The sequence below is a fragment of the Anser cygnoides genome, chromosome 6 (assembly GCF_040182565.1).
Source record: "Anser cygnoides isolate HZ-2024a breed goose chromosome 6, Taihu_goose_T2T_genome, whole genome shotgun sequence".
NCBI lineage: Eukaryota > Metazoa > Chordata > Aves > Anseriformes > Anatidae > Anser > Anser cygnoides.
Genome location: NC_089878.1, coordinates 8,535,897 through 8,548,747, shown reverse-complemented (window position 1 = coordinate 8,548,747; position 12,851 = coordinate 8,535,897). Strand labels below are relative to the sequence as shown.

The 12,851-nt window shown below is 41.6% G+C and overlaps 1 protein-coding gene across 15 annotated transcripts in view; it reads right to left on the bottom strand.

The window, feature by feature from the left end:
* UNC80 (unc-80 homolog, NALCN channel complex subunit) overlaps nt 1–12,851 on the bottom strand; it is a 137,308-nt gene that overhangs the window by 60,370 nt on the left and 64,087 nt on the right. For 11 of the 15 annotated variants that reach the window (XM_048058236.2, XM_048058232.2, XM_048058242.2 and 8 more), the window contains exons 25-28: nt 11,220–11,353; nt 8,215–8,380; nt 4,479–4,682; nt 2,881–2,981 (exon numbers count right to left, since the gene is read on the bottom strand). In XM_048058236.2, coding sequence (XP_047914193.2) covers nt 2,881–2,981; nt 4,479–4,682; nt 8,215–8,380; nt 11,220–11,353 — 605 coding nt within the window. The remainder of the gene's footprint in view (nt 1–2,880; nt 2,982–4,478; nt 4,683–8,214; nt 8,381–11,219; nt 11,354–12,851) is intronic. The other 4 variants (XM_048058243.2, XM_048058244.2, XM_048058245.2 and 1 more) reach the window with 2 other exon arrangements.

Genomic DNA, 12,851 nt, shown 5'->3' with positions numbered 1-12,851 from the left:
ACACAGCCCTTTGAAAAGTTAAGCCTGTCTATGCTGAGCTCCATACTTGGAAGTAGTTCACAAACTGACTGGGCACAGCTAACTAAATATCAGCGTTAACAAAGCAGACAAAGAGACAGAGCTCGTGTAGCTATGTATATTTGGCTAGTAGCAAGATTAAGGTTGAGGAAAACAACGTTCTCTTCAATTCTCTTCAGAAAAGCTGTTGTATCACCACTCTAAGATGAGGGCTTAGACTAGAAATTGTCAACTACTCAATCATCGTCAAATCTGCAAACCCAGCAAGTTCACCGGTTAGTTTCCTTCAATGAAAAGGAAATGAAATGTCTCAGTATGCTCTCAATCAGGAATAAGTTGCACCAGTGGTTACTGTATGCTTCCCTTGCTGTGCTCAGGTAGGCCCACCCAGCCTAGCTTTATGTTAGCTGCCTCAGTTATTATTTCTTGTGGTGGTGCCATATGGCAGGACAGAGCTGCAAAACCCATCTAAGAATAAATATTTGGGCATTTAGCTATACTGAACCCTGCTTTGCTGCAGCAACACAACTATTAGTCCCTAAACTACTTAATTAAAAGCAACCTTGGGTAAGTCTACACTTCAGTGAGCGCACTCAGGTGTTAAAGACCTGTACACAGGTCTTCATGTCACACACAAAACCAGCCACTTTGAAGCACTCTGAGGAAAACCCCCTGGGTTTTCTTTTTTTTTCCCCCCTGGCATCTGTAAGCTGTTCACATTGTAGGTATTGTAGGTCATAACTGGCCTTTATGAACCTTCCTCTTCATCCCACAATCTAGTGTGGAAATACCCAGAACTAACAGAAAGAGGCTACCCCACATTTTCCATGCATTTATTGTCCGTGCCACTGCGGTCTCCCTGCTCTCTCAAGTTAAGACAGCCACATCACTCTCCACTCTCAAATATTTAGGCTTTTGGAAAGTCAGGAGCTTAATTTAGGATAAATCTGAGTGGCATATGTATGATTCTTGTCTTTGCCAGCCTGTTCTGGCATCACATTATTTTGGGGTCAATCAGGAATAACTCAAGCCACTAGTGTTGTATCAACCTGTGAACGGTAAATCTGATCAGCCTTCTATCTAGCCTCCGGTAAGCTGCTATAACTTGTATTTTCAGCACACTGGCACAGCGCGAGGACTTCATACTTGGTGCTGCCATAGAAGAAATACTGGTGCATGCACAGAAGCAACAAGATCCAGTGATGCTTTTGAGTGGTTTGCTCATGATTGTAAAGTAAAGCTTTTTGTTTTGCTGCAGTTTTAGTTACCATCTACCCACACCTTTCCAATAAAAACAAAAAAATAAAGTTCTCATGCAATATTGGTACTTGCGTGGCATTAACTTGAAGAGGTGATTTTTCAAATCTTCCTTTCTCATATGCAGGCTAACCACACAAAGTGAGAAAAACAGCTCAAGTTCCATTCAGTTTATGCCTCATATTTCTGAGTCCATACATCCCCCCACTTTGAGAGGCACCATGCCTTATCCTAAGCTGCTAGGTAGGGAGATGACTTTATCCTCTAGTAATTCATCTTGGAGTGTACACGTTCATGTCTACATACTCAGATTAGTTCACTGGAATTCCCAGTTGAAATGTAATCATTACCAATAGCATTAGCATAGTGACAGAGAAGCAGGGAGACAGTCCAGGGATTCAAGTACTGGCTTGGAAAACAGGACATTCAAGTTTCCTGCCCTGCCACCCTCTTCTAAAAATTACAGCTATCAAGAACTGCTTCTGACAACACAGTGCTGGATTAAGCCTGTTCTTGTCCACATCCTGGAGTAATAGGGCAGCTGAGAGCAGGCTGTGTGAAACACCTGGGGGAAAGAGGAGGATATTGACTCATTCTTGGCAGCTGTCTTTCCCTCAGGAAAGGCAACTCAGAAGTCAAAAGGAAACTCTGGGAGGAATCAGTCCTCGCACACACATGCAAGACACAATTAGCGTGTGCACAGGGAGTCAATCCAGCTTCTCTGTGAAGACTGTACTGCACCATCACAGTGGGTCCGTTGTGAGGCAACAGATTTGTATAGTTGGCTTGGCTGTGGACTGAACTGTTAGATTTGCCCATGCTACCTGCATGACAGATAGTCAAAATTACTCAAGGCCCTGCTGGGTTAGATGTGGCGATAGAAGGCATCAATGGAATCAAATAAAAAATTAGTAAAGTAGGCATTTTTCCCTGTAAGACGTATAACTAAAATCATTGCCATTAGATTTAATGGACACAAAAATATGTAAACTGATTTGAAAAAGGGGTGAGACAAGCTCCCCAGTGAAAAGTCTTCTGTAGCTAGTAAACACAGTGGTCACAACAGAATCTCCAGCTCAAGTAGCTTCTAAAATACCTTCTTTCCAGAAGCTGGGAGCCCAGGTCATGCTATAGACCTTTCTGTTACTGCCCAGTCCCAGCCAGGATGGAGATAAGATACTGAGCTGATGGATTTTTCAGCTGAAGTGACATGGCTATTTCTCACTTGCCACACCATATACTTACATACATAAAGCACCTATCACCATATTGATAAGCTCTCTTTGGAACCACTCTGATGGCAAGGTAAGAACACGAGTTGGCCTGTTAGTACCTCACCTAGTGAGAAATAGCCCCTTTTCCATTACAAACTAAATATATGAAATGGACAGAGGTAGCAAGAAAGAAACTTATTGCTTTTAGTCTTTTAGAAATGGCAAACAGCCAATTCTGCAAAGGTCACAGCTTACTTACACTTGAGATCCTTGATGCTACATAGAGAAAGCACAGATTGTGATCTGTTGTTTGGTTGCTGGTTATTGCCAGCACACAGGTTTCCTACCAAAAACGCCAGCCTTGAGAGCACAGCCAGCAACACATACTTACATGCAGCCACGACATGTTCCGATGATAGTTCTCCTCCGTGCCTGTGCTGCTCAGCACCTCTGGCTCAATGCTAGGTTCGCTTGCGCTCCAGGGGCTCCCTTCTTCAAAAGAAAAATACCCAAAGGTGGTTGTTTTTATTGCTCCCTGTGTGCTTAAAGCCTAGGGACAGCACTTGTAAGCCAGGCCAGCCTTGTGGAAACAGACCACAGTAGACAGAATATGCCACACTGGAAAAACTGTGTTTGGACACCCCTCCCCAGTCCTGGTATCATGCTGGCTTGACAATTACAAGAACCATTCAGACTGACAGGCCAACTTGTCAGCAGCAAACACTGCTACCTCCCCACTTTCTTCTTTAATGGAAGGGGAGAAGGCAAACAAATAAATATCAGAAAGAAATTCTTTGCACCATTCAGATGCTGCAAATGGTTGGTGTAGTGATCTGCATTGACTGGGCTCTGTGTTTAAAAATACCAACAAAAATCCAACCAGAAGTGGCATCCAACTGGAAGTGCCGGTGGGCCACATAACTGCTAAGTGCCCATGGAAACTGCTAACGTTACGGGGATGAAAGGGGAAAAAAATCCTGATTCTAGCACACTAGTTCTAAAGAACTCAGGCAAGGGAGAGATTCATGTGGGAACTGCACCAATCCCTCTGTTTCCTGCAGCTATTTCATTACCTATGGACCTCCTATAATACTAACAATACTGGGGATGAACTCTGGTTAATCCTTTCTATCTTCTTGTTAAGTGAACTTTCACTTGCCCATGACTACAGAACAGGCAATCCCATTCTCCACGTTTACCTAACAAACATCTTTTGGTCAACATAAAAATGACTATAAAGCTTGGGAAGTTACTTCTCCTCCAAATGTACCCAAACCTTAGTTTCTGATTAACATCCCTAGCAGAGGGAGCCCCCTTAGTTCAGCTGGGACAGAGATTTCTTCTGATAGGATGCACATTTGGTTTCCATAACATAAATATATTGGGATCCATCTTTTGAAGACTAAGAAGGCATCTGTAAACTGTAAAAATATATGTATATGCCAATATGTAGAAATACAGTATGTAGCACGCACATGTTATGTTCTACATATAGTAACATATATATTACATGTCGTACGACATGCCTATGATACCATGTGCTACACAGAACGCGAAGCCCATGTGCGTACATATATATATCCTATCCGTTAATACAGACAATATCATATATGCATATGACCGCAGGTATTCATTGTATCGTCTGATTTAGGGGTGTGTGTATGTGCATATACACACATGCATGTGCTCCCCTAAAGCCAGCATGCATCCAGCTGGCAGACACCAGCATTCCAAGAGTTCATGCTCTAACACACCACTCTAAATGGACAACCTGTGCGCAGAGCTGATGCTGCACCCAGGGCACCAGAGGCAGGATTTGAACCGTGTTCTTCCCAGGCCCTACTTCAGGCAGTCCATGAAGAGGACTCTAGTTTTTTTTCTAGCCTGTTGGGGTGGGGGTCTCGTCATTTCTAGCTCTGCTGCAATAACATCAAGAGTTTAGGTCCTGACTATTCGTCCCCTCCCTTTCCACCCACTCGTCTAAGTTACCTATATCAGTGACAGTGTCCCTGCTGTGGGACAGCTGCAGCTCCTCATTCTCAGACTCTGAGTCCTGCCGTGATAACTTGGTGCTCTTTAGGCTGCCGGCCCGGCGAATGCTGGAAAGGGAACCCCCCTTCTTCACCCGGAAACTGCGGGTTCCTTTAATCTGGAGCAAGCGGGAGCCTCCTATCCTGATCTTCCTGCTGGGAACTGTATTAAAAGAATAAAAGAGGACTTTTTTCCCCTTAATTTTTCCCCATTTAAAAAAAGAAATATATCCTGGCCCGCCCCTCCCACCCAACCCTCTGCTGCCAGCCTGTATTGCAGCATCTTTTCTTCTCCCAAGGAATGTGGGGCCAGAGGCTCCCTCCAAAGCCACCGCCAATGCAGCTCTGTCAATCAGGCAGTAAAGATGCTTTACGGAAATGTGTTCTGCACCTCTTTTCCTGGAGACCTGGTACCTCACCTCAGGCCTTGTCTGTATTTGGAATTAGCCCTTCTTCAACCACCAGCAAGTAGTCAGCTGCTCTAACAGAAACCCAAAAAGTGGACAAGGAAAAACTACGATTCACACCACTTTGAATCAATTCCTGCCAGGAAACAGAAACCACCCAATGGATGTAAATTGCAGTTTCCTTTGTCAGCTTCTGGGGTTTTTCATTAGTGCAGAATCACCTCTTGCTAGGGATAGATGGCTGAATCCCAGTCATGAACAAGGCACCATGGACAAACCTATTTTCTTGTAGGCCTGGGTTCTGTAAACCCCACTGAGCTCTGCAGTAGGATCAACTATTTATTCATACAGCACGTGTGACTGCAGAAGGGTAGTCTGCTTCGTGAGGCTGGCACACATGACTTCTTTGAAGTAAGATTTGCATAAATCCATTTCTCTGCATGTTACTCTTCATCATTAGAATGCTTTAGAGGAAACGGGAGCACGTAGATCCTCTCCTTCAGACAAATCAGCAGCTTTCAGGCATTAACAACATCCATTGACACTCTGCATTTTTGATGAGCACAGACATGAAATGGTTCAATGTTCAAAGCACCAACCGTTTGCACTTTCATTCTCCTCTTAGTTCAAAGGCAGTACATGGCAGCATGTCAGTCCAAATGTTGCAACACCCAGTCATTTCACTGCAGATCTAATCAGGCAAGGCCATGTGTGATTGATCACCTTTTGGCATCTTGTTGAGAATGAACAGGATACAGCTTTTTGGATATCATGGGTAAGATAGTATTTCAATAGAATTGCATTTTGGCTTCTGGATAAGTCAAACGCACCTTTACTCCTGGGAATGCCCCTAATTCCTCCTGGACCCAATTCCCACTCCACTTCCAGTGACTAACACCCTGGCTGAAGAAAGCTGGATGGGTTTTGAGAGATACTCCTCAGTCCTCATGAACCAGCTGGGCAAATCACTGCCAAGTGATCTGAGAAACTCCCTCCAAGTGGCCATGCTGAGTTCTTTAGCAATCACTACTGGTTGGATTCTGCTCAGATCAACCTCTATACAGCTGCTCAGTTCACCCGAAAGCCAAACTATTTTAGGTCTTGTAACTGTTATTTCACGAAGTTTGTAGAATCCCATGTTAGGACCTAAATAGTATGTATGATCCTCTGAGAGCCTGCATCTACCTAGCTTTAGTGTCTATATTTCAGACCTACCTGGAGCAGATTCTAGACAGTAAACCCGAAGCTTTTGGATAGCTGTTAAGCCACACCTGGGGTGAACAATGACAGCAAAGTTTTTAACACTCAGAAAGAAATGAAAGGAAACAGATTAGTACTCATCAAATAGGTTGAGATAAAGAGACCTGCCACTGCAGGCAAGAAAAATTTAGTTACAGTCACTCAGCAACATTTTCTTGTCTAGGAAAGAGTAAATTATGGAAGATGCCTCTGCATCTGTTGTGTTTGGCCCAGGTAGATCCCCTGATGAGTATGCTGTGGCCAGAGAAAATAATGTAATTATTGTAATTTTTACCTAAAACATTATCTTGCATTTACTTAGATTCCAAAACACTTCAAACTCATTTTTTCGGTACTACATATTTAGGAGTCAGCCTTCTTACTATAGTCACTTTGCCCATCTCTAAAATGTAGTAAATAAGCAGCTTTAGTAAAGGAATACTAAGTGACAGATTAGGAAGAAGGGATAATGGGATAAAAACAAACAAACAACTAAAACTGCAGGGAAAATGAGTTAAACAGAGTCAAGGATGCAGAAAGTTAATACTGTCTTTGCAAAAATAACTCAAGTCTGCATTATGCCTGCAGCACATTAACACGTGGAGGCACACCTCAGTCAGCACTGTCTCTAAGAACAGGACAGTTAAAATTTTCCAGCACCACATGCTTGTAGGCTTTCTTCCACTCAGGTGATGCCCCAGTGGATGGGACTGCTGCCTGAGAGGCTGAAAAGGGGTAGTCAATAGCTATCTTCAAAGAAAGAAAGAATGAACGAAGGAACTTTTCCTCATCTAAATAGCTGGAGACATCTTATCTCACTGATCTTGGACTATGAGACAGATCATAGGGCTGTTTGCTTCTCTGAGCTGCCAATATGCCGAGAGTACAAAACATTAGGTTGAGTGTGAATTTAATCCACTTGACCTTTCTTAAGTGGACACCTAGCTGTCTTCACAGAAGTAACCGTCCCATCTGACACACAAATTTGGAAGCAGTTTTACACCACATGAATTTTGGAAATGTTTCTAATACTTTCTCCAGTAATTGTGGCAGGGTCAAAGCTGAAGACAACACAGACTTTATCCAAAGCACTCTGAAGTCAATAAAAGCGCCTCTGAATCATCAATACACATTACAGTTCCTGGAGGATAACCAGCCACAGAATTCATTCTTTTCAAACAATCATAAAACATTTATCCTTTTTAAGCAATCATTAAAATTATCATTCAAACATCTGTACCTTCATACGGCTATTACAATACAAGATTTAAACAGTTCTAGAAAACATGTTAGAGGGAGAATCATGTACAGGTAACTAACTATCTGGCAGTTTAGCCTCTAATTGCAAATATGAACAATGACTGTATATTGTATTGCAACACTTGTACCATCAGATAGTATGTGAGTTTTGCATGAGATGGCTTAAAAATGGAAACAATCTGCTGTTCTCAGCAAACACAGTGAGCTTGAGGTTTGCTTGTACAGTATACAGTATGTTGGTAACATTAATCTGCTAGCCATCAAAAGCCACATAAGTGTGTGTTTGTCATGTGGTAGCAAAGAATTCAAGAGATCAAGTGATCACCCACTAATTCTGTGAGATGCCATGACTTCCAAACCAGTACAGATTTTCATAGAAAGATCCCAATCTTCTCTCCTATCTGTGGTTTTCCCAAAATAAATAATAAGAAAATGTAATCAGAATAAGAAACAAAAACACCTTTGATCTTTATTTTTAAAGTGAATCAAATAATGATGCTTCTAACAGCATTCCACTAAGTTATTTTCAAATAAGGGATCCTCCTTTTTAGAAAACTTGCAATGCTCTTATTTGGTTTCAGTCATAGCAGTGTTTTATAAAATTTCAGATCTTTGCTTCTCACATTTGTTATATTGAAACCTGAAGGCCAGAAGCGTCTCAGAAATGATTCAAAGCCACGTGACTCCATGGCCCCCTGCTTTTTAACACAGTCTATGCAAATGAAAACATAAAATCAAGCACCACTTCACAAGCCCCGAGAATACAAAAGCTTTGTTGTGCCAACAAACCTTTTTTCTCCTCGAAGCCAGCCTCAGATTTGAGGGTGTGGCTGCTGCTGTGCAGGGAATCCTTTGAATCTTCATTTTCATCCAGGACCCCAGCAAAGCTGATCTTTCTTTCATACCTGTGCCGGTCCATCTCAGGGTCCAGACGCAGTCTGCAGCTCTCCAGATCCTGTTGGCAGCATGTAGACCACACAGATGTGCAACCAGTATGAGCCACCATCTTTTTCACTACAACCACAGAAACTTCAGGAAGAATTGCTTCAGACAGGTATTTATTTCTGGATGGTCCAAAACAGTTATTTTGGTCAAAATTCTGCAGGCTTAAGAGGTTTCTTATTGGAATTTACAATATAAATTCCTACAGAATTTACCGGGAGCTACCTGGCTGGTGACAAAGTCTGTTACTCTAAGAGTTGATTTGAAAAAAAGAGAAGGGTTTTCTCAAACATATGTTCTAGACTGAGCTGTGATGAAATGGGTTAGCTGATATTAGCCAACTAATGGCAACTGGAGGTCCCAAACAGTTTGCAGTCAACTTTGCATCTCCATGGAAAATGATCATAAATGACTGACAGAGAAGCTAGCAGTTATTTGTAATATGGGAAATATTTTGACTTTGCTTAACAACAAAAGCTGGGATATAAAAAAGCGGGTGCCTAAAGCAATGGTTTGTAGTATCTCTGGCACTGAAAACATCTATGTAAATGGTTTAAAATGTAGTGAACACAAACAACTTAGGATATGAAACAAAGGCTAAAGCAGATCACAGGCTTTTATCCTGAACAAATCTGCCCGAATTACAGCAGCTTCAGAAATTACCATGCATAAATTAAGCTGTAATAGTACTACAGGTATATTCCTAGGGCATAGGTAGAATTCCCCTCCCAAAAACGTTTGAACACATTATTCCTCCCTGCAGTTTGTCAACATGCACACATTACAAATTGCTGCCCCCACAAATTAACTGACAGAATAAAAGACATCCTCTCAGCACGGTTAGCCTGACAACTTTATCTATTTTCATCAGCTTCTTAAGCTATAATGTATGACTTTGTGCCACAGCAAATGACACGTTCTAGTTATTTGGCTCTACTGTGGGAGCAATGGGCTCCAAAAAAAATATTCACCACTACCAGCCATTTGCAAAGGGAGTTTGTATCTACTTCACCAGCTTTATTAAAAGGCTCTGGATGAAACTTCAGTCAGGACTGCCTTTCTCGCTCAAAGGTATGGGTGCTTAAGACCTCAGGCTGACAAGTCTGGATGGGCTGTGGGTAGTTAAACTGGTTCACCACAACTAGTTCAGTTAAGAATGCTTCAGTTCTCCAAGGCAGGTAAGTGTATTCGTATTTACAGAACAGGGAAGGGTTCAGGTTTGACCCAGGAACAGCCTGCCTGCAAAAGCAATGGAAGTGAGAGTTGCTCTACTTGAATTCCAGCTTTATTGACTGTAACATTATGTACCTGATTCTCTCTGAAATGAAGCATCAGGCCATAAATACAGGGACTTCATTTTTTACCCTGGAGTGCTGTTGGCTTTTTTTTTTTTTTTTTTTGTATAAAGTTAAAAGAACCCATCTATGGCCATTTTCTCTAATAGGCTCTTGAATAACATGACCTTAAGTTTTCTTCGGCCTATGCATCACAAAATAATTCCTCCTCCTTCTCTCCCATATATGAGTCTGAAAAGCTATTAATCAGTTGCATTTCTATCTAGTACAAAAGCACACATTTCTATTGACCCTCATTACCCAACATATTCTAAGTTTGAAGTCAGCTACTTTCCTGAGATGAATTCTAAATCCTGGTATTATCGTGCTTTTGGATGCTGTTATTTATTATGCGGTAAAAATATCAACAAAGTGTTTAGGAAGACTCATTCTGAATTTCTCCCCATCTTTTAGAATTACCCTTCTTGCATACCTGGAGGCTGAGTAACTTCATCATAGGCCAACTACTGTTTTAAAACCAATTTCAGACCCCGACTACAACAACGCCAAGTCATATCAACCTGTCAAGCATGCCTGTCATCAGAAAAATTTGATCTAAGTCATCCATTAACAGGAAACAGAACAGCATGGCTAAATCCTTTGTGCTCACTTAGAAAGTTAACTTCTCATTCTCTCTTTTAAAGAATTACTCTGATTTCCTGAAGAAATTAAGCTTAAAATATCATACTGCTTGTCTGCCATTCGATTCTCATCTCATTCTGTGCTTACCACCTCTGAAGCTGCTGGCCACTTTCAACACAACTTGACAGAAGACAGCTGAATGTCTGTGTACTTTGTGAAAGAACAGGCTGAAGGCAATGTGGAACCACAGTATTAGACATAAGAAAATCCACACAAGAATGAACTGCTGGAAATCATGGGGTTCTGCTATCCATGTTGTATCCATGTTTCTGCTATCCAGTTGTCATCTCATCAGTCATTTAGCTTATTATTCATGCCAGTATTTGCCTGTGCCTCTCTTAGTCTCATGGAGGTTTCTTTCATTCCTTGCCTCTGCCTCTGTTTCTTTCCTTTCTTCCCCCAGTCCCCATCAATTCTCTTGGTAAGACAACAGGAAAACCGCAACCAGGACAAAAGAAGTGCAACCTCTAAACTTCAGCAAATGCTCTGTAAACCATCCTCTTCCCCTTCTCCTAAGTGCCCAGCTCAGTTCCCTGTCAACTGACCCTCCTCATTAGCTATGTAGCACTTGAGCTGGCATTTGCTGCAGTCCATCTCCCACACCTCTCAGGCCCCCTCCACAGTTTCTCAGTCCATCTGCTGCCTTCTCTATTTTGAAGCTTTCATGGACTTCCAGTGCACACTCTGCTTCTCCAGTCTTATCTTAACCAACCCATGTGATGTGCCCTGCCCATCTTCTCACCAGACAAAGGCTCCTTTCTCCCTGCATCAGACATTTCCTTGAGTTACTACCCCATCAAACCTCTCCTCAGAAAGGCACAGAGCACAGTGACTTTGTGGGCATGTCTCCCTCTCCAATTTCCATTGCTCACTTACCACAAGAGGCTCAGTACGTGGCCTGGGCATGTACGGGAAGGTCTCTCGAAGGAAAGTGGTTATCTCCAGGAGAAGCTGGCAGGCTGCCATTTTCAGTGCAAAAGGGCAACAACATTTGGTAGGATTCACAGTGCCTAGGAAAAAAAAATACTTCTACGGTGAGCAAGAAGATTATGCAAAATCTTGAACCAAGAGGTGACGGACATTTTCATGTATGGTGCACAATACAAGCTGCACTAAAAAAAGAGGAAAATCCAGACTTCTATCTATGCTACTATTCCTACACGAAAAGGCTCGTAGTCATACAAATATCGGTCCATGTATTTACCAGCACATGCTACAGTATCAGCATGCTATAGTGTTTTATCATATTTATTACAGTAAATAGTGATGAATCTACTAAACTAACATAATCTTACAGCATTTTATATAAACCTTCTCATTTAACTTTAGTACAGGTGAAGAAGTGGATACCCTTCTGTCCCTTTAGAGTTTTACGTTCAGACAAATCTGCAGTTCTGTAAATATATAAAAATTTCTCAAAATATATGTGGAATTATGATGAGCCAGTAAAAACGTACTGTGCCTATTACTGGTTACTACCCTGAGAACTGGAAAAGACAGTCTTCTCTGAAATCAGGCTTCTTTATTTGTGCATAGAATCCAAGTGCCATTTAGAGATAATTAAGGAATAAACAATCAGAGAATGATTTGGGTTGGAAGGGACCTTAAAGATCAAACTACTTATTCAAGTTGTACATTTAAATGCTTAACCTAAAACAAAGGGAGAAGGGAACAGGCTGCCCAGGGGGGTTGTGGAGTCTCCTTCTCTGGGAACTTTCAAAACCCGCCTGGACGCGTTCCTGTGTGACATGATTTAGGTATTCCTGCTCCGGCAGGGGGATTGGACTAGATGATCTTTCACGGTCCCTTCCAATCCCTAATATTCTGTGATTCTGTGAAAGGGATTATCCAAATACTTGAAGTTTTGCTTCAACTGTGTCTAGACAATCAGCTTCAAAAGTCCTACACTTTGTAAGCAATCCAAGTTTGAAAAGTTATGAAGCATTCTTTGATGCCTCATAAATTTGAGAAATACTATTTTGGATAATGAACAGTAAAAAAAAAAAAAGTACATAAAAATTATTTGTGACAATAAATAACCACGCCCATTTTTAGTATTGCCTAATATTACCATTTACAGGCATTTCAAAGAAATCCGCAGCTTTGCTCGCTTTCCCTGATGTATGATCTAATTATTTTTTGCAAAGAAACAGTCCAAACCAGACAGATGAGAGGACACTGAAGGCATCAGATAAAAACAGATTAATTCTGTGAAGCTTGTTTATTCCTCTGTATGCGCTACCTGTAATGGAGATGGACTTCATAGGGACTAAAATAGCCTGAACTGTTAAATACAGATGAGATGTACAAGGTAAAGGAATATCAAACTGAAAGTTTTACGCTCCTCAGTCCAATTTCTACAGCGCACAGCGCAGCTTTAGGAAAAATCTCTGCCTTCAGCGAGAAAGCAAACTGTACATCTTTTACCTATACCCTGGCTTTCAGAGAAATATTTGAGATTTTATACAGCTTTCTAGACCACAACCTGCTCTCTGTTTCCATGTCTTA